Source organism: Anarrhichthys ocellatus, unplaced genomic scaffold (genome assembly GCF_004355925.1).
Source record: "Anarrhichthys ocellatus isolate YVR2014 unplaced genomic scaffold, GSC_Weel_1.0 scaffold737, whole genome shotgun sequence".
Lineage (NCBI taxonomy): Eukaryota > Metazoa > Chordata > Actinopteri > Perciformes > Anarhichadidae > Anarrhichthys > Anarrhichthys ocellatus.
The window spans coordinates 1-20,161 of NW_022280711.1; the positions used below are offsets into that span (position 1 = coordinate 1).

General features: G+C 41.1%; 1 protein-coding gene across 1 annotated transcript; it reads left to right on the plus strand.

Moving 5' to 3' along the window:
* Positions 1-70: 70 nt before the first annotated feature.
* Positions 71-15,968, plus strand: LOC116376950 (sodium-coupled neutral amino acid transporter 9-like). The gene is made up of 13 exons (XM_031838463.1): positions 71-756; positions 4,829-4,947; positions 5,076-5,139; positions 5,321-5,414; positions 7,941-8,111; positions 9,115-9,174; positions 10,150-10,356; positions 11,398-11,505; positions 11,986-12,092; positions 12,381-12,494; positions 13,326-13,474; positions 13,762-13,851; positions 15,215-15,968. Exons 1-13 carry the CDS (start codon positions 532-534, stop codon positions 15,378-15,380), a joined length of 1,674 nt encoding a protein of 557 aa, XP_031694323.1. The 5' UTR covers positions 71-531; the 3' UTR covers positions 15,381-15,968.
* The last annotated feature ends 4,193 nt before the right edge of the window (positions 15,969-20,161 follow it).

A 20,161-nucleotide genomic window follows, 5' to 3' on the forward strand; every position in this document is an offset into this window, starting at 1 on the left:
GCTTACAACAATATACTGTACACAGACAGAATGCCAGATGCTGCTCTTGGTCTATAGGATCCCTGTAGTTGGTCATCTGGCTGCGCGTATCAATTGTCCCATATTATAAAAAGTGAGATTGTCTTTGTCTTTTTATTATAAAGCAGGTCAAAGTGGATTATAAAACTGTGAAAGTATCAAAATACTCAATCCTTGGAGAAATACACACGGCGCGTATTCAGAAACTTTGCCTAAAAAGCTTTCAGGATTTCCATATGGTTATGATGTCCCAACTACACAATATTGATCTCACAGATTTAAACAAAACATTCTCAATGTGTCTCAATGTATTTCAATGCATGTGTATGTGATCGACATAGGAACAGGAAGTAAACATGGACCCCAGCTGTTGCTTAGCAACGCAATTCCGTTAAAACTTGCTAAAATGGGTGAATGCAGGTATATTCAGACAAGACGGTATGAGAGTTCTTTGAACATCAAAGCATTTTAACATGTTCTAGTATAAACCCAAATACAAGTACGAACGTGGAAATGAGCATGATATCCTTTAAATATTTAATGGATTATGAAAATTGTGTCATGGGTACTGTTAAAAATGACATGACTTTTTTTTCTGCTTCTTCTAGGCCTTTCCACGTTGAGCCCAGGAATATCGTAGGTGATGACCCGCAGGAGAGGGTCTCTGCTGAGGCTGCCATCCTCAACAGCAGAGTCCATTACTACAGCAGACTGACAGCCTCTTCTGACAGACTGCTGGTAGGTCCAATCACGACCTAGTTAGTTATCACAGCTATGTACGGATTATCATGACCGTTGCACTAATGCTCTAAGGGTACCTTACTCACACACGACACATGGTAGCAATGGTCCAAATGACCTAGACACACACCATGTTCTGGCCTTTATTGCAGTCACTGTATGTTTATTATTTTGGTATTAACCATATTTTCGTTCTGCTATGTTCAATGTATACCATGTACATCACACATTATTTATCTCAAATGTAGTACAGAGCCACAACTGCAACCAAACAGTCACACAACGCACAACAATGGTGAAATCCAGCTTTGTTCTGGCATCCTTATAAAGAGAAGTCATCAAAACTCCTCGACAGTTCAAATCTGGTCCATAAGCATGTTCAGGCATATTTGTTTGTTTTTAATCACCGCATTTGCTTGCAAAAAATCATCCCCTGTTCACACAATAGCGGTGCAACACGCTGCCATTTATTGTGAATATAATCCAAATAGTATTCTGACATCTCCTCCTGCGATTAAAGACTGTCAAGTCTCCGAGGAGGAGAGTAGGAGGAGTTGAGAGAGGTTCAACTTCATGTCGATTTTTTTCTTGATATGGGGGAGCGACAACATGGATGTAACCAATCATGCATCTATTTAGTTCCCCGGGGAAGGCGAGCACAATAGTTAGCTGAAAAGATGTTAGCTCCGACTAAACTATATAAAACCATGTGGGAAAGGCCGTTCATCGCGGTCATTGGCTCTCCCATTAACATTGATATGATTTTATAATGAGGATCAACTGGAAGCAAAAGCCTACTATTTTCAGTTTCTATGTGACAACAGCTTGTTATATACAGATAAGGTGCAGTGTGTAGCATTTGGTGTCATGTAGCAGTGAGGTTGCAGATTGCAATTACTTAAAACTTCTCCTGTGTGCCAAGTGTGTAAGAGATCTATGGTGTCCGACACAAAAAAGTGGAAACGCAGATGGCCCTGTCTTCAGTGTTTTGGTTTATACGTTCTGGGCTACTGTAGAAACATGATGGCCGGCTCTTTATACACTAAAGAAAACATACTTATTAATATCATATTCTATACCTGCCAATACATCTCCCTAAATGCTACACACCGTTACTTCACGACAATGCACACATCAAGAAATGTTGCCAGTAATCCACAACCCAGTTTTTAGTAGCTCAGATGGAGATGCACTCTGTTTGCCAGCTTTAATCGAAGACCTGTTTATCAGAGAGATCTTAAATTTCCATCAGAAAGAATCCCACCAAACCGTGTGCCATCTCCTCTGTAGCAGTCAATAAGCACACACTCTTGTGGGCACTGTTGACAGATCTACAGCAAAAGCCACACATGCTGACTCATTTGTTAAACCTGGCTACCTGGTAACGAGCTGGCTGTAGTCGAGGCACCTGGAGAGGTCTGTTGTGTTGGTAAAGATATTGTTAGCTAAAGGAGAGTTGGTAAAGCCACTGTGCAGAAAAGCTGTAGTCTAATTAGACTAGGGCAATCGTCAATGAACAAAATAACATGATTTCACTGTAAATATCACGATTGGTGACATAGCAATCATATTGGTTTTACGTCTGAACAGGCGATCTGCTGTTGTATGACTGTTGTTCTTTCCCTAATAAACCAAATGCGATGGTTTCAGCCACTGCTATAGCTGCTTTTATCTCCTCTGGCTGCAAGGCCTCTAAGGTCACCTAAAGACTAGCAGCTTCAATCTTCATTTCTCTCTCTCTGAGTTAATGGTGCTCCGGTTTTCACTGCTTTTGCAGAGGTAAGAACGAGCGCTGATAGACTTGACTTCATTCTGTGTCATCTTGCTTGCTTAAAACTAAAGCAGCCCAGTACACATTTTATTATTTGTACCTGTGCTTTTCATCCTGTGACATGTCAAAATGTATTAAGTAAAAAGGCCTATTGTCCATGCTCACTGTGTACCGTTCCAGTACCCATACGATTTAGTATGTCCCAATACATAGTATAGCTAATGCTGCATATCCAGTTGCATTTTGCAGTGTGCTAGCCAGCATGCTTTTCTGGTTATTCTGACAAACAATCCTTTTTGCTGCATATATATGGGGAAGAGGATCAAAGTTCAAGGTGCCATGTTAAGAGGAAGTACTATGTCCCAATTGAAAGCATACTGCATGCAACAGTATGTACTTTGTAAGGGCAGCTGTAGTATGTACTAAAAGTATGAAGTAAAGGTACAGTCGGGGCCATAAGTATTTGGACTATGACACAATTTTTCTAATTTTCCCTCTTCACACACTCTAATGGATTTGAAACGAATCAGTCAATATGTGGTTGAAGTTTAGACTTTCAGCTTTAATTCAATGGATAAAACAAAAAAATCACAATAACCGTTTAGGAATTACAGCCACTTTTACACAGCCACCCACATTTTCAGAGGCTCAAAAGTAATTGGACAATTGTCTGACACTGGCCAGATGTGTCCTGTTCTGTCACTATTTCATGAAAAATTATGCAGATAATAGGATTCAAATTGTTATATTGGTAGTTGGTCCTTGGAACTCTCAGCATACGGACCAAAAAGGTGTCAATGCAAGTGAAGGAGGCCATTATTAGGTTCAAATTGGTGTACCGTCATAACGTCTACCGAAGTCAAGAACACTCTGGAGGAGGTAGGCGTGCCATTGTTAAAGTCTACAATCAAGAGACACCTTCATGAATCTAAATACATTACAACAAGGTGCAAACCTCTGGTAACACTGAAGAACAGGAAGGTCTGATTAGACTTTGCCAGAAAACATCTGAAAAAGACTGACTAGTTTGGGAACCAGATTATTTGGACAGATGAAACCAAGAATAACTTGTACCAGAATGATGGAAGAGAAAAGTGTGGAGAAGGAAAGGAACGGCTCATGATCCAAAGCATACCACATCATCTGTCTAACATGGTGGAGGCAGTATGACATGGGCATGTATGGCCGGCAATGGATCTGGGTCGCTGGTGTTCATTGATGTCACAGCTAATAGAAGCAGCAGGATGAGTTCTGAGGTGTTTAAGGCTAAACTATCTGCTCAGATTCAGCCTAATGCTACAAAACTGATTGGATGACGCCTCACAGTGCAGATGGATAACGACCTAAAACATACTGTGAAAACAACCCAAGAGCTTCTCAAGGCAAAGGAATGGAATATTCTTCAATGGCCAAGTCAGTGATCTCAACCCAAGCGAGCATTCTTTTCACTTACTGAAGATAAAACTAATGGCAGAAAGACCCACAAACAAGCAGCAGCTGAAGGAGGCTGCAGTAAAAGGTCTGTCATAGCATCTCAAGGGAGGAAACTCACTGTTTGCCTGAAGTCTGGCACCATAAACATCACCAATCATTGACTGCAAATGATTTTCCTCCAAGTATTAAAAATAATGATTATATTAACAATTATGTCAGTTTTTCCAATTACTTTTGAGCCTGTGTAGAAATGGCTGTAATTCCTAAACGGTTATTGTGATTATTTTGTTTTATCCATTGAATTAAAGCTGAAAGTCTACACTTCATCCACATATTGACTGATTAGTTTCAAATCCATTGGGGTTGTGTAAAGAGGCAAAATTAGAAAAATTGTGTCACAGTCCAAATACTTATGGCCCTGACTGTATGTCATTTAGAACATAGCTACAGTAATATCTCTCAAAATGTTGGACAACATTGCTGGGGCAACATTAAGGATGCTTTTAATGTGTTGGTTTTATTTACAGAGCAACTAATGTCAATAGATGTTAAAGCATAGGAAACATGACCAGTGGTGATGCACATGCATTTGACAACACATTCCATTGTCAGACATGGCTCCATCTTCACCAGTGTTTACAGATTATTTACCAACATTTTCAACCTCCTCTTTCATTTATCAAACAAAAACAATGAGCATTAGTGCCCTGTACCTTGAAAGGAATGCGGTCAAATAGATAAGTGGTCGTGTTAGCAAGCGTTCAACAGTAAACAGCTCTTCTGTTTGAGCTAATTTTTCAAAAAGCCTCATGTTGCGGTCCCTGTGAGGACTTCATCTTTAGTATCTGGCTGTTTTTTCCTCAGAGTCCACCAAACCATGTGATCCCTGGGCCGGAAGAGCTCTACATCTACAGCCCACTGGGGACAGCTTTCAAGGTGACAGGCAGCGACCCCTCCTCTAAAAACCCCAGTATCATCACCATGTAAGCCCTGTCAGCGAAACAGTCTGCAGTGTAATTGGTCAGGAAATCAACCTGTGCTAAATGTTGTCTTCGTACTTGTGAATGTCTTTAACTGCTGTGATTAATACTTTGCTTTTCTCTCCTCACAGATTTGCTATATGGAACACAATGATGGGCACATCCATACTCAGCATACCTTGGGGTATAAAGCAGGTGATTTGCTTCATTCCACACTCTTCGAGTGCTTTGCTCATTTGAAGCCACTTAAAGGATGAGCTCTGTATTGACCTCAGTTATTCTTGAATTACTGATTTGCAGTACGTATGCTCATTAACTTTGCCTTACAGTACAAATGCTGAAATATGAACAGTCAGTGGTGTTTTTGTCCCGATAGGCTGGTTTCACTTTGGGGGTCCTCATCCTCATCTTCACAGGCCTGCTGATGCTCTACTGTTGTTACATCGTCCTCAAATCCCCCAAGTCAATACGTAAGTCCAACAAAAACAGAACATTTAAACAAGTAATAAATGGGTATTATTCTTTTATTCTTCTTTCCAAGAACTGTAATTGACAGCAAGGCTCTGGACTATTTTTTGTGCGTGATCGAGGGAAGTTAATAATATACCGTTTAACTGCCAACCTTCAATAGGAAATTTCACAGATTAATGCAAGCAGTTTAATGGTTAAAGTAATATTAAAATCAAATTTTAAAAAGTTAGGCAAAATTCTTAACAGGAGAATAGCTGGTCTTCCCTAAAGGTCAGCCCACCTGAAATGAACCTGATTCGGAGTTGTTGCTAACGTCGAGGCAAACCTCCTTTTAATTTGAATCAGCTGCAGGTGACAAGTAAGACACGGAAGTTACGGTTGGTCTTCAAGAGTATTAGCATTTATTCACTGACAAATAAACGCACTGCTACGTTCACTCACAGCTATAACGTTACTGCTGAGTCATACTCATTGTCACACACGCTCTTTCTCTCGCCCTCTCTCTCGGCCGGACACTTGCTAATGTTAAGCCGGGCCTGCAGTACGCTGGTGTAAACCCTAACAGAGTATACTCCGTACTGTCGGCAGTCGAGCTGGTCACTGTGATTACTCTGAGCAACATGCCTGGGAATGAAAAACAATATAACAAGTCTCTGATCAAGAATATTAAACGTCTTAAGTCTTAAATGTTGCTTTTGTGGGTTATGTGCGTGGGAGGCTGTGACGTTACTGTCTGTTCGTGGTGTAACGGACCACGGTTGATCCGTGATCCGTACGGAGCCTCCGCATCCAACAAGCCTCCGATGTTCTTGACAGCTGGTGGGATATCAATGAAGAAGGCTGAACAGTGTGTCTCATCATCTCTCAGCCTTTTTAAAGATGTGGAGCTGACAGAAGGCGGGGGGGTGGGGGGGGGAAATAAAGAAGCCTCACTTTTATGACTCGTGGTTGCCAGTCTAGCCGAGTGCTTTCCAGACTCAGTAGACCTGGGATAGACCTGTTGTGCATAAGCTAAATGTTGTACAGCGATACACAAATGTGGGTGTGTCAGGTTCGAGTGTGTGTCGGGTTAGAGAGATAGGCCAGTGTGTTCAGCTTTACTTTAGCCGTGGCGATGCGTGTGCTGTGCAAAGCGGTTATAGCTTGTTGATTTCCTTGGCAGTTGCATCCATACACTTTTGTTTTGAGTCTGTATAAGACTTCAACATAACTCTGGAGCACGAGGGGGTAGTGATGCACGGGTCAGTGTTTGTTTTTTAATCGTCGCTCTGCAAGGTGCTGATCCTGCGGTTGGGAGCAGCTACAATAGGGAGCTTTCCAGGGTGCTGTCTGTCTCCTCTGCCCACAGAAGTGGGAAGATTTAGCTAAATAAACAGACAAAATGTTCATTGTTCCTTATCGTTGAATAGCAGCAAAACAAGTACCCGTTCATTAAAGACACTTATAGGGGGGACCCCCACTGTCACCGGGTATTTCGCATACTGCGCAAAACTATCATAATCGGAAATATGAGACACGGTCAACAGCTGCTGAACGATCGATGCATTTCAGGGAATACGCAACTGTTGTCAGCTAACTGGTACAATAATGAGTATAGTGAAAGTAACTGACACTATATTATTAGCCCTCGTTAAGCCGTGGGCGCTTTAATATTATTATTTGTTTTTATTGTTTGTGCTGAGTGTGAAGGTAACCTTCATAGCTTTATCAAGGACATTTGTTCAGGCACCGTGACGGAGTCAGAGCGTGAGAGCTGGCAACAATGTTGACGTTATGAGAGAAAGTATTTAGCACATTATTCCTACTGTTTCTCAGGAAGGGGAAGTGCCTCCATTGTGTGATGTACTGATTCAAATTAAAGGGGCTATGTGATATTTTCCAATGAAAGTTTCTGTTAACAATCAGTGTTTCTTCATAAGTGTATCATTGAGGGCTAATTACAAAGCAGTTTTTTCTAATTAGTTTTAAACGTGCAATGTTAACATTCATTTTGACTTCTCCCCTGCCTTTGTTGGTGCACTGGTTTGTTTCTCGGCATGTTACCACCCACTCACAAAAACATTGCTCCGTAGTGTTAGTAGAGCAATGTTAGCATACAAGTGGTGCAAATATAAACAGTAAACATGTGTTTTACAAATAAGCAAAGTGGGAGAAGCTGCAGGTTGCAGAAGTAATTTGTTTTCACTGTAAAATCCACATCCAATTTCTGTAACAATAAATATCCTCAGCAGAGAGGGTCGGAGATCTCCTACATCAGTTAAGTTTGCGCAGTTGTTTTTCCCCTGTCAGCTTGGCAACATTACTTTGTTTCAGGTGATTAATCGCAAATGGAGATAAAGTTATGAATATTATAATATTGCCACTAGATCCCCCGAAAGACACCACACACTGCTCCTTTAAGATTGTATGTCTGCATGCCTGTAGTCATGACCATTAAGAGCATCAACATACAGTATACTGATATCGTCTGTGACATGACTGAAAGAATCCCACATGTATCTATTCATTCTCTGTGTCCTCTCCAGCCTACGTGGACGCATCCGACTGGGAATTCCCTGATGTTTGCAGGTACTACTTTGGCAAGTTTGGCCAGTGGTCCAGCTTGGTCTTCTCGATGGTGTCACTTATTGGAGCCATGGTGGTTTACTGGGTCCTCATGTCCAATTTCCTCTATAACAGCGGACAGTTTATCTACAGTAAGTCACAATACAAAGATGTATCACGTCATTTTGTAGTTCTGTTTAGTTGATTATTTAATCAAAGACAATTCAGCATTTTACAGCACGCATCCGAACACTTCACTCTCTGGCTACTCTACCTCGGCTACTTCTATCTGTACAATGCGTTTGGTTTGTAATTCAAATGAGCTGACGCTGTGCAACATGGCTGATGTGTGTTGCCCTTTAGTCTGCCTTGCCATGTGCTCACCATTGAGTTCACTGTCATGTTAAATAGCACATTATGCCTTCAAAGGTTTAGTTACATCTTTAGTAACATTAAGCCATGATCACAGTGGTACATATATGTTCTCCACAACAGCGAGCTGAGGCTTGATGTGATGAAAATAGTCGGTATATCTTGTCCCTATTTAAACAGACACCTAGCAAGGCAAGACACAATGACTGAACAACTGGATATTTGCAAAATCTTGAGAATGTGATTGTGTATTGAGCTGATATATAGCAGAGCATTAAGTATTAGCATTCTAGTTCATGCAGTCAGGATCACTACATCATAGGTTATTTGTCTGTTCTGTAAATATAATGTGACTACACATCAGTATTAAGATTTTTCAAACCACTTTTGACTTGTAACTTCTATTTTTGGTTGTATGGGTATGTATTCTTCTTGGCACAATAACCATCTCAGAAAATATTACGCTATTATCATCATCATTTACATCATCATTTGTTAAGAATGCTGTGATTATTAACATGAACATAAACTGTAGGTGCCAGAGTGCTCCTGGCTGAACCTTTAACTCACACACACTCACTCACTCACGTCAGTTTACCCGATACCGTCGATAAACAAATGTGCACGTTATGATAACTGTCTAATTAAACACTGTGATACCGTGATACCGGAATAGCTTTAGAACAGCTGCTCGTAGATCATGGTTATTTTCTGCAGAGATGGTTCCAATAAAATGTGCGAGAGCTTTGGCTTTGATCTGATGGTTTCTTTTTCTGTCTCCAGACTATGTTCACAATGTCAACGTGTCAGATTCCGAGTTTGGAACCAACGGCTCAGATAAAGGTATGTCACTTACACTATACAATGTTCAGCTCTGAATCTGTTGTACACGTGGGGTTTAGCAGGAGTCAAATTGTGAGAATTTGGTCCTAAATCTCTGACACAAAGAGTGTCTTTGGTCCTCAAAGCTCTAAATTGAGCACAGATCTAGGACCATTGTTTTAGACTGAGGACTACGTTTCCTCTCACAAATGTCAACTTTGGTCGGAGACAACCCTGAATCACAGCGTAGAGGGACCTTTAGTCTTGCTAAATTGTCTGTTGGCAGATGATGGCTAACATGGGATTCTAAGCAAATAAAGACAGGAACAGAATACCTCAGGAAACAAAATTTTACTGTACAGTTTTACAGCCTATGCATTTGATTATAATAGATAACCCGGAGAGGGACTCAACCTTATGGGTTGCCACGAATGGTTACTGTGCATGCCACATAACCACAATGTCACCAGTTCGATTCCAACCTTGAGACCTTTGTTGCATGTCATGCCCCCTCTCTCTCCCTGTTTCCAGTCTTGCCACTAAACTCTTCACCAAAAATGAGAAAGAAAATCTCAAAATGAGTGATATTTAGAATAACGTTACAGTCAGAACAGGAACCTGACATCGCTGAACTTGCTTTGGTGTATTTACTCGCATGCACACAGGCATCTGTTTTAGAGACAATGGTGAAGCTGATGAAGTTGTTTGACTGTGGGGTTTACTTTGGTTACAGTAAGCTTTCATTGTTTTATGTCACCCTTTCATTATTATGGTAGTAGTAGTTAAAATATTATCACTCAAAATATAAGGTCACTAAAAATGTTAACCAGTCCTTTTTTAAATGATCTTATGTAGGTGAATGCACTTGTTGTGTTGTGCTCTGCACACTTCATATTATAAAAAATCGCTAGCTGTTTCCTCAATCTCAAGTAGGAAAAAACCCTTTTTCAGTTAGTAAAATGACTGTCCGGATGGTTGTTGTTGTTTTTTTACCAGTCATCTGTCCATTTCCAAACACTAACCCTGGAGGGAACTCCACCATCGTCACACTTTACCTTGGTAACAGTGGAAATGAAACTTCTGATGTCTCTTTTGATCACTGGTGGAGCAAAACCAACACCGTCCCCCTGTACCTCATCACCCTGCTGCTGCCGCTGCTCTGTTTCCGCTCAGCCTCCTTCTTTGCCAGGTTCACGTTCTTGGGTAAGCTAAGATCAATGATATGAAGAGTGTGTAGCAGTGTTGGAAAAAAAAGCTCTCATTGTGACACCAACATTTATTTCCAACTCCTTTGGTGTTTTGAAAGTCAACACAGCAGTGGTGTGGGGATCACAGTGGGCTTCTTTAGATCTTTGATTGTGTTTGAACCCTAGATAAAGATAAAAGCTGCTTCCATTGTTTGGCAGCCAGGTCAGTGTGTTGGATTCATGACTGAAACACGCTTCACTTCTGTTTCAAGAAACCTAACATCTGAGTGCCGGTGTGTGGGCTCAGCAAGCCAGCATGTTGAGGATAAATAGTAATCAAGTAATAAATAGTAATCAAGTAATATGTGCGGAAACCTGCTTACTGGAACTCTGTTCCAGTAAGCAGGTTTGTTGAGTTGAGGGAAACTCTTGAGTTTTCAATTTCACAAACGGAGATCACTTAAACTCTGGGTCAGTTACTGGGTTAGTTGTGTAACATGCGCTCTCGGCCTAACCACAGCTTTTCATAAATAACCTGTTGAGCCTGGAGGAGCTGTCTGACACACTGTCTCAGCAATATCCTTCACATTTAAATATCACAGACTGTGAATTCATTCTTAGCTCAGAATAAAATCTGTGCATTGTCTGTTTTGCAAGTCTTGAGAAGTTTTGTGATGATGTGATTCTGTGCACATTGACAATAGTCAGTTATCAGTTCCTGTGCACCGACAGTAACAGTTACTGCACATTTCTGTAATAATCTCTGTTTAAATGAAGCAATTTGTGTGAAGCCTTAGAAGCATACGACACTGATCTATGAATAATCATCTTATATTTCTCATGTTGATTGGTCACACTGATTGGACAATTCTATCATAGTTATCATATAATATTAGAAATGATGTGAATATATCTCAATTAGCCTGATTGTTGTAACCTGAGCTGCCAGATAGTTTGTTACACAGAACCATTTGAGAAGGACGGGCACTTTCCTTCTGATTATGCTTTGTGCTGCACCATTCATCCATCCATTGTTGCATCATTCCATCTTGTCTAGGTACCATATCAGTGGTCTACTTGATCGTGCTGGTCACTATCAAAGCTGTCCACCTCGGCTTCCACCTGGAGTTCCACTGGTTTGACACGACCCAGTTCTATGTTCCAGGTAAACCTCCTGCAGATTTGAATGCTTCTTTCTACAGCACCTCGCATGAACCTAGTAGATGCACTCTGGCTAACTGCAGTCTAATTATATATGAGGTTCAGATTGTAAAGGGTCTTTCCTCTTACACTGGTATGCATCCCTTTTAATGTCTTCATCATCAATCCTTAGACGATGTTGTTGATCCATAAGCAGAACTGCTTTATGGCAGTACGGTGGAGCAGCTAGCTGGCATGTTTTCATTCAACTGAGGTTCGCTAGTCTTCACGCATCCAAGATTTTATTAAAATCTGGAGCTTGACATTAAATGTACTCTGCCCATGGGTGCTCCCCAGACCAAGAAACATTTCCATTCTGGGCACTCCGTGAGTTTTCCTCTGGTGCCACCCTAGGGCCAAAATATATATTTTTGCATACAGCGGATCTCATAATCTGAAAGTTCTGTTTCTGTACAGTAGCAAATGTATAATTTCTGTCTTTCAGAGTTCAGACTGCTCTTCCCTCAGTTCACTGGTGTCCTCACTCTGGCCTTCTTCATTCACAACTGTATCATCACGTTAATGAAGAGCAACAAGCACCAAGAGAACAATGTGAGCCCTGTCCACCCATGCTCCTGCCCAGCTTCACAAACATATGTTTGGCATTATAGTGTTCTAATGTGGTCTCTGCTGACTTTGTTTTTGTTTGAAAGTTGTTTCTTATTATTTTTGAGTGAATTATGCGAGTCCTTGTCAGTGCTTGTAACGTCCCTCCAGAAATGGGAAGGAAAGAGTCTTCGATTAAAATAGCAACCACATTCAGTCACAACATTTTATTGATCTGAGAATACAAAGTAAAGTGCTGCCCAGCCTAAGGTGGATGTGTTTTGGTGTTTTCAGGTGCGGGACCTGTCTGTGGCCTATCTTCTAGTGGGGCTGACCTATCTGTACGTGGGAGTGTTGATCTTTGCTGCCTTTCCCTCACCTCCTCTCTTCAAAGACTGCATTGAACCGGTCAGATTTATTTTTTATTATGGTTTTTGACACATAAATTTGAACTATAACTTGTCCCTGGCCAAGAACAAGTGTTTGTTTGCTGCAGATCGGGATCAAATAGTGCCACTATTTCACCATTTTACTTCTGTTTGAGAAGGAGAAGTTCCTTTTTCCTGTATTTCATACATTTAGTTGTGCCTGAAAAACCTCAATGGGTTAGTTGTGGCTCAGTGGTGGAGCAGGGTCGTCCTATCAGAGGATCGATGGTTCAATCCCGGCTCCGCTAGTCCATGTCTATGTGTCTTTGGGCAAGACACTTAACCCTTTACTTCCGTAGGCTGTGTGGTGTATGAATGGGTGTGAATGTCAGATAGTGTGGCACCTTGTATGGTAGCCCCTGTCATCAGTGTATGAATGGGTGAATGATGACATGTATGAAGACTGGATTTACCAGACTCTTCTAATGTGGGATTACCCAATCCTGTAAACACTTGCTTCAGAGTGCCGCTCTCTGACCTTCCAGTCCTTCAAAATGACAGACAGCCTTCAAATTTTTTGGTCATTATTAAAGAAAATCCATCAGTGACGGAAAATATTTGGTACACACAACCCCTGCTGCATACTACATACTCAATCAGTATGTGCTGCATACTGCCTATAAAAAAGCATCACTTTAAATGTTGTGTTTACCAGAGATGTGCTCATTAGTTTCTAAGAAATATGAGCATGAAATGAACATTTAAAAATTGCGTTAAAGTCATATTGTTATCTACCGTGACTGTAGCTTCCGTACAGATTCGTTACAAACCCCACATTGCAAACTCTCCACTACTTTCTTCTCGCCTACAGAATTTCTTAGATAACTTCCCCAGCAGTGATGTGATGGTGTTTGTGGCTCGGACTTTCCTGTTGTTCCAGATGATCACAGTCTACCCCCTGCTGGGATACCTGGTGCGGGTCCAGGTCATGGGCCAGATCTTTGGCAACCATTACCCCAGGTAGCATTGAAGGACATTATCATTAAAATTCTTGTCATTTCCATGGAAGCGGACCTGCACAGCAATGTATTTATCTTAAAGTGTTGTAAACTATAACAGATTTACATCAAACAAGCTGGATGGGAATAATAAAACGGAACAAAAGCCTAAATATGTGAAATTTGGCTTTCATAAACCTGCAGTTTGTTGGGATTACACTGACTATAGATGAACTTGCTAACACTATTTTCAGGCTCTTGTTTCCAATCTTCCAGAATATCAGACGTTTTCACATTGTCTCTCTTTAGTTTCTTCCACGTTCTGGCACTGAACATCTTAATTGTTGGATCTGGTGTCCTGATGGCCAAGTTTTATCCCAATATTGGATCCATCATAAGGTTTGTTTGAACTTGTTTCCCTAGTCGCATACACTGTATGATAGCAAATAATTCATTAATCAAATAGAATTAGTCCAAAAGATAGTTTTTATTTTCTTGAATAAACTGGTGTCTGACATTTGTATGTTGATCATGAAGGGTATGAAAAATGTTTGGCAGTTGTGACAATATTTCTGCATGTAGATAGATGTAGCCAAATCTAACATGTCTTTAATACTCCTTTAAAAAAGCTGTGCAGCATTTCAGCATTGTGCTTCTGTAGATATAGAGGGCAAGATGGGTCATGATGATATGAATAAGATGGACAAACAAATGTTTAAATTGACAATAAATGAAATAATTTTTAATGATGAAATGTATTAAATTATCTCTCACTATATGAAGAATTTGATCACTTTTTTTAGACTTTAACTCCATACTATGGAGTTAATGTAAAAACACTGGATCCTAGATTTCCCATGATGCTACTTGATTTGTTTGATTCCTCCCGGCCTAAGGCTACATCCACACAATACGTTTAAATCGATCTCCGTCCACACGGCGTCTCAGCATTTCAGCGGCGTTTTTGAAATGATCTCCGTCCAGACTACACTACTACGTTTCTAAACCTAAAGTTAGTAAGGCATGCTTTTTTTTCAGGCCTAACAACACAATATGCAATCATTAAGCAGCTGTTTTCACTAGCTGAGGGGGACTAACCTGTAGCATAGGCTGAGAGGTACAGCAATGTGTGTGTTCAGGCAGTCCCTGATAGCCACACTGTCCATTCCATTAGGTGTCGACCAAACGCACTGCAAACACATTGCGAACTGCTTCTTCAGACTCTCCATTCCATCACAAATCTGATTATCTTTACTAAATTGTGAACACTGCTTAGGAAATGCACTTAAAACAATATTTCTAAGGCTGACCCAAATGCTTCGAAGCGTCAACCCTTGCCATTGTAATCAATGTCCAAATCAATATTGGAATGGATGGTATTTGGAGGAGAAACTGACCATGGCGCTGAGGAGAGAGCTGAAGGCCTTCCAGAATTGGAAGATGAACTTTGGGCCTTGGTCCTTGGCTGAAAGCAGCTTGGGTAGAGGAATGAAATGAACCATCTTTGAGAATCTGTCCACTACTGTGAGGAACGGAGCCCGGTGAGAACCCAGAAGCAGCCTCATTACACCCTCATTGCTGCTAAATAAAATTAATTCTACCTTAGAGATTGGGATTTTTAATTTATTTTTTGAATTGTCATGAGGATGCAAAGTCATCAAGTCATTTAAAAAAAAAAAAAAAAAATCAGTTTAACGCACAAGAGGGCCTGTTGTAAACTAAATGCTCTGTACTGATGTCAACTCTCTGTCTCCCTGTGCAGGTTTTCTGGAGCAACATGTGGCTTGGCTTTAGTGTTTGTCTTTCCTGCCTTAGTCCACATGATCTCCCTGAGAAGGCAGGGGGTTCTCCGCTGGCCCTCGGCCCTCTTCCACAGTTTCCTGATTCTGCTGGGCATGGCCAACCTGCTGGCTCAGTTCTTCATGTAGAGATCTTCAGACACAGACACTCTTAACTATTTAGAAGCAAGATTAAAAGATGTGATTGAGATCTCAGATGGGAAATATAGAATGTAGAATAGTGGAGTGCAAAATCGCATCAGGAAGACAGACACCGCTCCAATGTGGAAATAAGGAACTGTTTGCAAACAAGTTCATCATCTACACTTTAAAGGTGATGCCAATGTTGCGTTCACAAATTGTTTTTTATTGCAGGTTTAAATTTGTCATGAGGCTTTACAACTGGATTTTATGATCAGAGTTGAGTCGTGCTGACACTAGGAAATCATATTACTAACTTTGTGATTGTGATAACTGTTTATATGTTTTGAAGGCCATGTTGTCTGCATATTTTTTGAAAAATCTTAAAATTTTTATAAGCCGTTTATTTACTTGAAATGTTTGCATGATGGCTATTTTCTAGATACTGCGTCTAATGTGTTATATTTAACTAATGATAGGATAGACAAAGGGAATATATGTGTGAAAATATACAACAGGAGAAACTAGAAAATTCCTAAAGAAATTTTGACAGTGTGGCTTCTACTGCCCGAAGAAATCACAATATACACACGCCAATGTTACCGGTAGTGTCGTTCAGGTTCAATTGAGTTAGCGCTACTCTTTTCTGCATTTTAGATTCATACTCTTGGATTGAATCTTGTATTTGTGGGGCTTTTATTTTGAAAGGGTGGGACTGGGTGGGTGAGAAAGGGGGAGAGGAGACAGAATCATAATGTTTGACACTAAAATGAGAGGCTTCATCACAAGCATTCCAGTTAGAATTCATTCTGTGGGGCTTTAATTTGAATTGGGGGGAGGGGGGAAAGTCCTCTAAAAATATCTAAGACCTGAATGACTGTATGATGGAGACACAGAGAGGAGAGAGAAATAGACAGAAGAGAGAGAGTGAGTCGGACGGACGGACGGACGGACGGACGGACGGACGGACGGACGGACGGACGGACGGACGGACGGACGGACTGAGTGAGGGAGAGAGACAGGCATACAGACAGTTAGATGGACTGAGTGAGTGAGTGAGACGGGCAGAAAGGAGGTCTAATGATTTTTCCTTGAATATCATGTGTGTATTTTCACTTCGGGCCACATCAGCATCATGGTTTCCCTCAAAGGGCCGGTTGTAACTGTAAGACTGTATAACTGTAACTACTCCTAACATTGTTAAATAACTGTCTCTGCTTTTGATTATTGTTTATTCAAGTGTAAAAATATTGTACATGTAGTTATATAAATGTAAAATGATATTTAAGCACATTTCTGTTATAACATAAATCATTTTAATTTAGGGTTAAGAAACCCACATTACTCTATCGAAGATCAAACTATTAAAGAAAATAACAAAGACAAATATCATCAAACACAAGTTATTACATTAACTTTGTTCAAAGCTAGTTTTGTCACCTCTCTGCATCACTAATGTCCCTCCCTGCCGTCGTCCCGTGCATGGCAGCTACATCCGAGGGCTCCTCACTGAGAGTCAGGTCTGCCTTGAGCCTCTTACAAACATTGATAGATGATGTATCTCGTCTCTTAGCTAGCTGTGTTGTTAGATTGCCTGCTAGTTCCTGAACTCGGTCTGCAATGGTGTTTCTTCACAAACTGACATTTGTAAAAGTCTGTATCTGGTCGGAGCACACCTGCTCACATACCTTTAGCATGCACTGGGCTGTAGCTTTTGTAAATATATTCTGCTGTGATTGCAGTCTGCCTTTTAATTCTTGGAAAATTTTATGTTTTTTTGGAGGCTAAATTTAGCCCCGTGTTTGGTGTCAAAATGCCGACGTGAATTGTATCCTTCATCACCGACACGCATCATAACACAGAAGACAGACCTATTTTTCTCCTTGAAGCACAGACATGTATTCGCTTTCCCATCTTAAGTTACATTTTCTTCCCTCTGCATCAATTTTTCTCTTCGTGGACATTTTGGGATTATTTATCGATCTTTTTCAACTCAATCACTTGTTGGAAAACCACTTTACGGGCTGTTCCCTCTCCTGTCCACCTGTTTTAAAAAAAAAAAAAGGTAATAACTAATTAACCATATTGTTACCAAGTGACTGTTAGGAGGACAAGTAATCAATGTCCAGCCACGGTGATAATACTTCGGCGTGAAGAGAGCTAAAACTTTGGGCCCATATTGACTAGCCATACTTTAACGTAGAAATGTGATTCAAAGTTTAAAACGTAGACAAAACGCTGCACGTTATTGAGCCAAATGGACATTTTGATAGCTAGCACAGTTTTCATGAAGTCACAGATTAAGTTTCAGGAAAATGTTGGGTCCGTTTCAGATTTTATAATGGGTGTGTATTGCACGGCTCGTTAAGAGCTAGAGTGAGAGCATAACTGTCAGAGTGGAGCGGAGCTTGAAAATCTTCTGTGATTTTTCCAAACAAATTGCTCTAGCTCCCACAATTTTTACTCTTTATACACCATTTTGGCCAAAAGGCTTGGAAATGTTATGCTGGTCGCAGTAAAGTGTCTGTGGAATCCAACGGACTTACACATTTGGCTCAAAGAGCCGCAGAGCGACATGAACTCCAACCAACTGCTCCATTAGACTCCATGTTAAATCTCACCACTAATTTCTCAAAGAACGCAGACGGTACCAGTTTTGTCTATTGCTCTTGTTGGGAATAACAGCCTCAAAAAGGGGGCACCAATATGTTGGGAACGTAAAGGAGTGCGTTTGGGTTATCAGCACCTAAGAAACTAAATTCTTGACATCAATAGAATTATTAATGATTATTAATAACGGGGCACCACCCTGCGAACAGGGACCAATAACTAAACGATAAACTAAGTCTCATAATTAGTGTTCACTCACAATGTCAACAGTCTGAGTACTATTACACATTCAGAGTGAAAGTGAAGGTTTAAGTTCGAGCACAGACCACATATACAGCTATTATCACAATACACATGCACAAAGTAATCACAGACAGCTGCTCTTTAAAATATGAGAGTTTATTACATTCTAATACTAATGATCTAGTCAACTAATATCTAAACTAACAACAACTATACATTCATGAGCACGCTATCTAAAATCAACAGACGATTGAAAAGGGTGTGAGTGAGAGTGAGAGAGTAAGGAGGAGGAGCGAGGGAACAGCTCAGCAACGTATGACGTAGTTGGGACGTGGTGACGTCTCTCATGCGCGAGACTCAAAATGGCGGATAGCCAACAGGAGACCCGGCGTCTAGTGCCGGTAGCCGTTTAGCACGTAGCTACATTAGCTCAAAGCTATATGTGTGTGTTTGTGTGTGTGTGGATTAGTAAAAGAGAAGGGAAAAGAACAAAACAAAATTAAACAAAACGAGATTAAGATCCTTCGCTCCGCGCGGGAGTATGGAAGATTGCTCTCTCAGCCAGGGGAGCAAGAACCGCGACTCTTTGTCTCAGCCGGCGGTTTTAACCTCCTGAACTGATGAGAAGCAACTTCAACCTCACGAGGCAGCTATCTCAACACAGATCACGGTAGCATGAAATACACCCACTTCTCCCCAAAGATCTCAGCGACCGTTAGTGCCGGCGATTATTAAGCATACACCACGTTATAAAAATGAACAGTAACTTAAGCACACAAACAACATAAAATAAACACAAATGAACTCTCTCTAACTCTGCCCAGACTCTATTTTGCCTTATGGTACGATGCGATCGTGTTGATTGAGGGGGGTTCTTCTGAGCTTCGATGGGCACAGGCAGCGCGGCTGCGGGCCGTGGGAGGTGTTCTCTCGGTAGGAGAGATTCGCTGTCGTCTGGATAAGGGATTTTCGCGTCCTTTATGGCCAGAGCAAACGAGGTGCTTGGTGGAGAGTGGAAGTTCTCTCTCTCTGTCTGAAGAAGTCTTGCTTCTTCACTTCTGCAGGACTAAAAAGGGGTTCGCTTCGTGGATACGAACAAAGATAAAATAGACAGTTTGGTGAATTCGGGCAGCGAATATAAACTGTTAAACCTAGGATTTGGTTGAAAAGGGAAACAACGTTAGTGTGCTCCCTAGCTCGACGGAGGTCGAAGGGAAAAAGCATTGAGGTGAGGGTTGCAGGTAGTTTTGTAGAACAGTGGCTGAACCACAGGGGTCCTGGGGTGTCTTGGCCCTCGGCGAATTAGATTGCAGTGCTGCTTTCAGGTAACTTCAGGAACAGAATAGTTTTTGGGGGGAAGAAACTCACACCCTAATGTGAATTTCTTCAGAGTTTGGTGCTCAAACTACAATCAGGATGAAACCTTTGCTTGCAAAAGGGAAGGCCTGACTCTCTTTGTTCCACAGCACATGTCGAAGCCATATAGTCAGATCCCAACACTCTGGAGCTCACATTATTAACACCACAAACATAAAAAACACATCAGCGCATTTGCCAGAGTCTTATCTTTCTCACGGGATCCATATTTTGGCACTCAGACTCCTGCTAATTTGTTAACAAGAGGCAGGGTTTTTGTTCAAAATCACTGATTACTGCAACGTTTCTTAATCAGTCTGCCTGTAACACCAGGTGCGTGGCTCACCATGGCAACCAGTTACACACACGCACGCAGGCTCTCGTTCTCTGTCTGTCTGCCTGTCTCTCTCTCCCACTCACTCAATCCATCTAACTGTCTGCCTGTCTCACTCACTCTGTCTCTCTCTCTCCTCTCTGTCTATTTTTCTGTCTCTCTCTCCCTCTCTGTGTCTCTATCATACAGTCATTCAGGTCTTAGATATTTTTAGAGGACTTACCCCTCTCACCCCCCTCCCCCCATT

What these genes read in the sequence shown, in the direction of transcription:
- LOC116376950 (XM_031838463.1), top strand. Translation starts at nt 532, where the DNA reads ATGAGCATGATATCCTTTAAATATTTAATGGATTATGAAAATTGTGTC. An exon ending in CAGCGGACAGTTTATCTACA is followed by an intron (nt 8,112 to 9,114) that starts GTAAGTCACAAT and finishes TTCTGTCTCCAG; the next exon opens with ACTATGTTCACAATGTCAAC. An exon ending in AATATTGGATCCATCATAAG is followed by an intron (nt 13,852 to 15,214) that starts GTTTGTTTGAAC and finishes CTCCCTGTGCAG; the next exon opens with GTTTTCTGGAGCAACATGTG.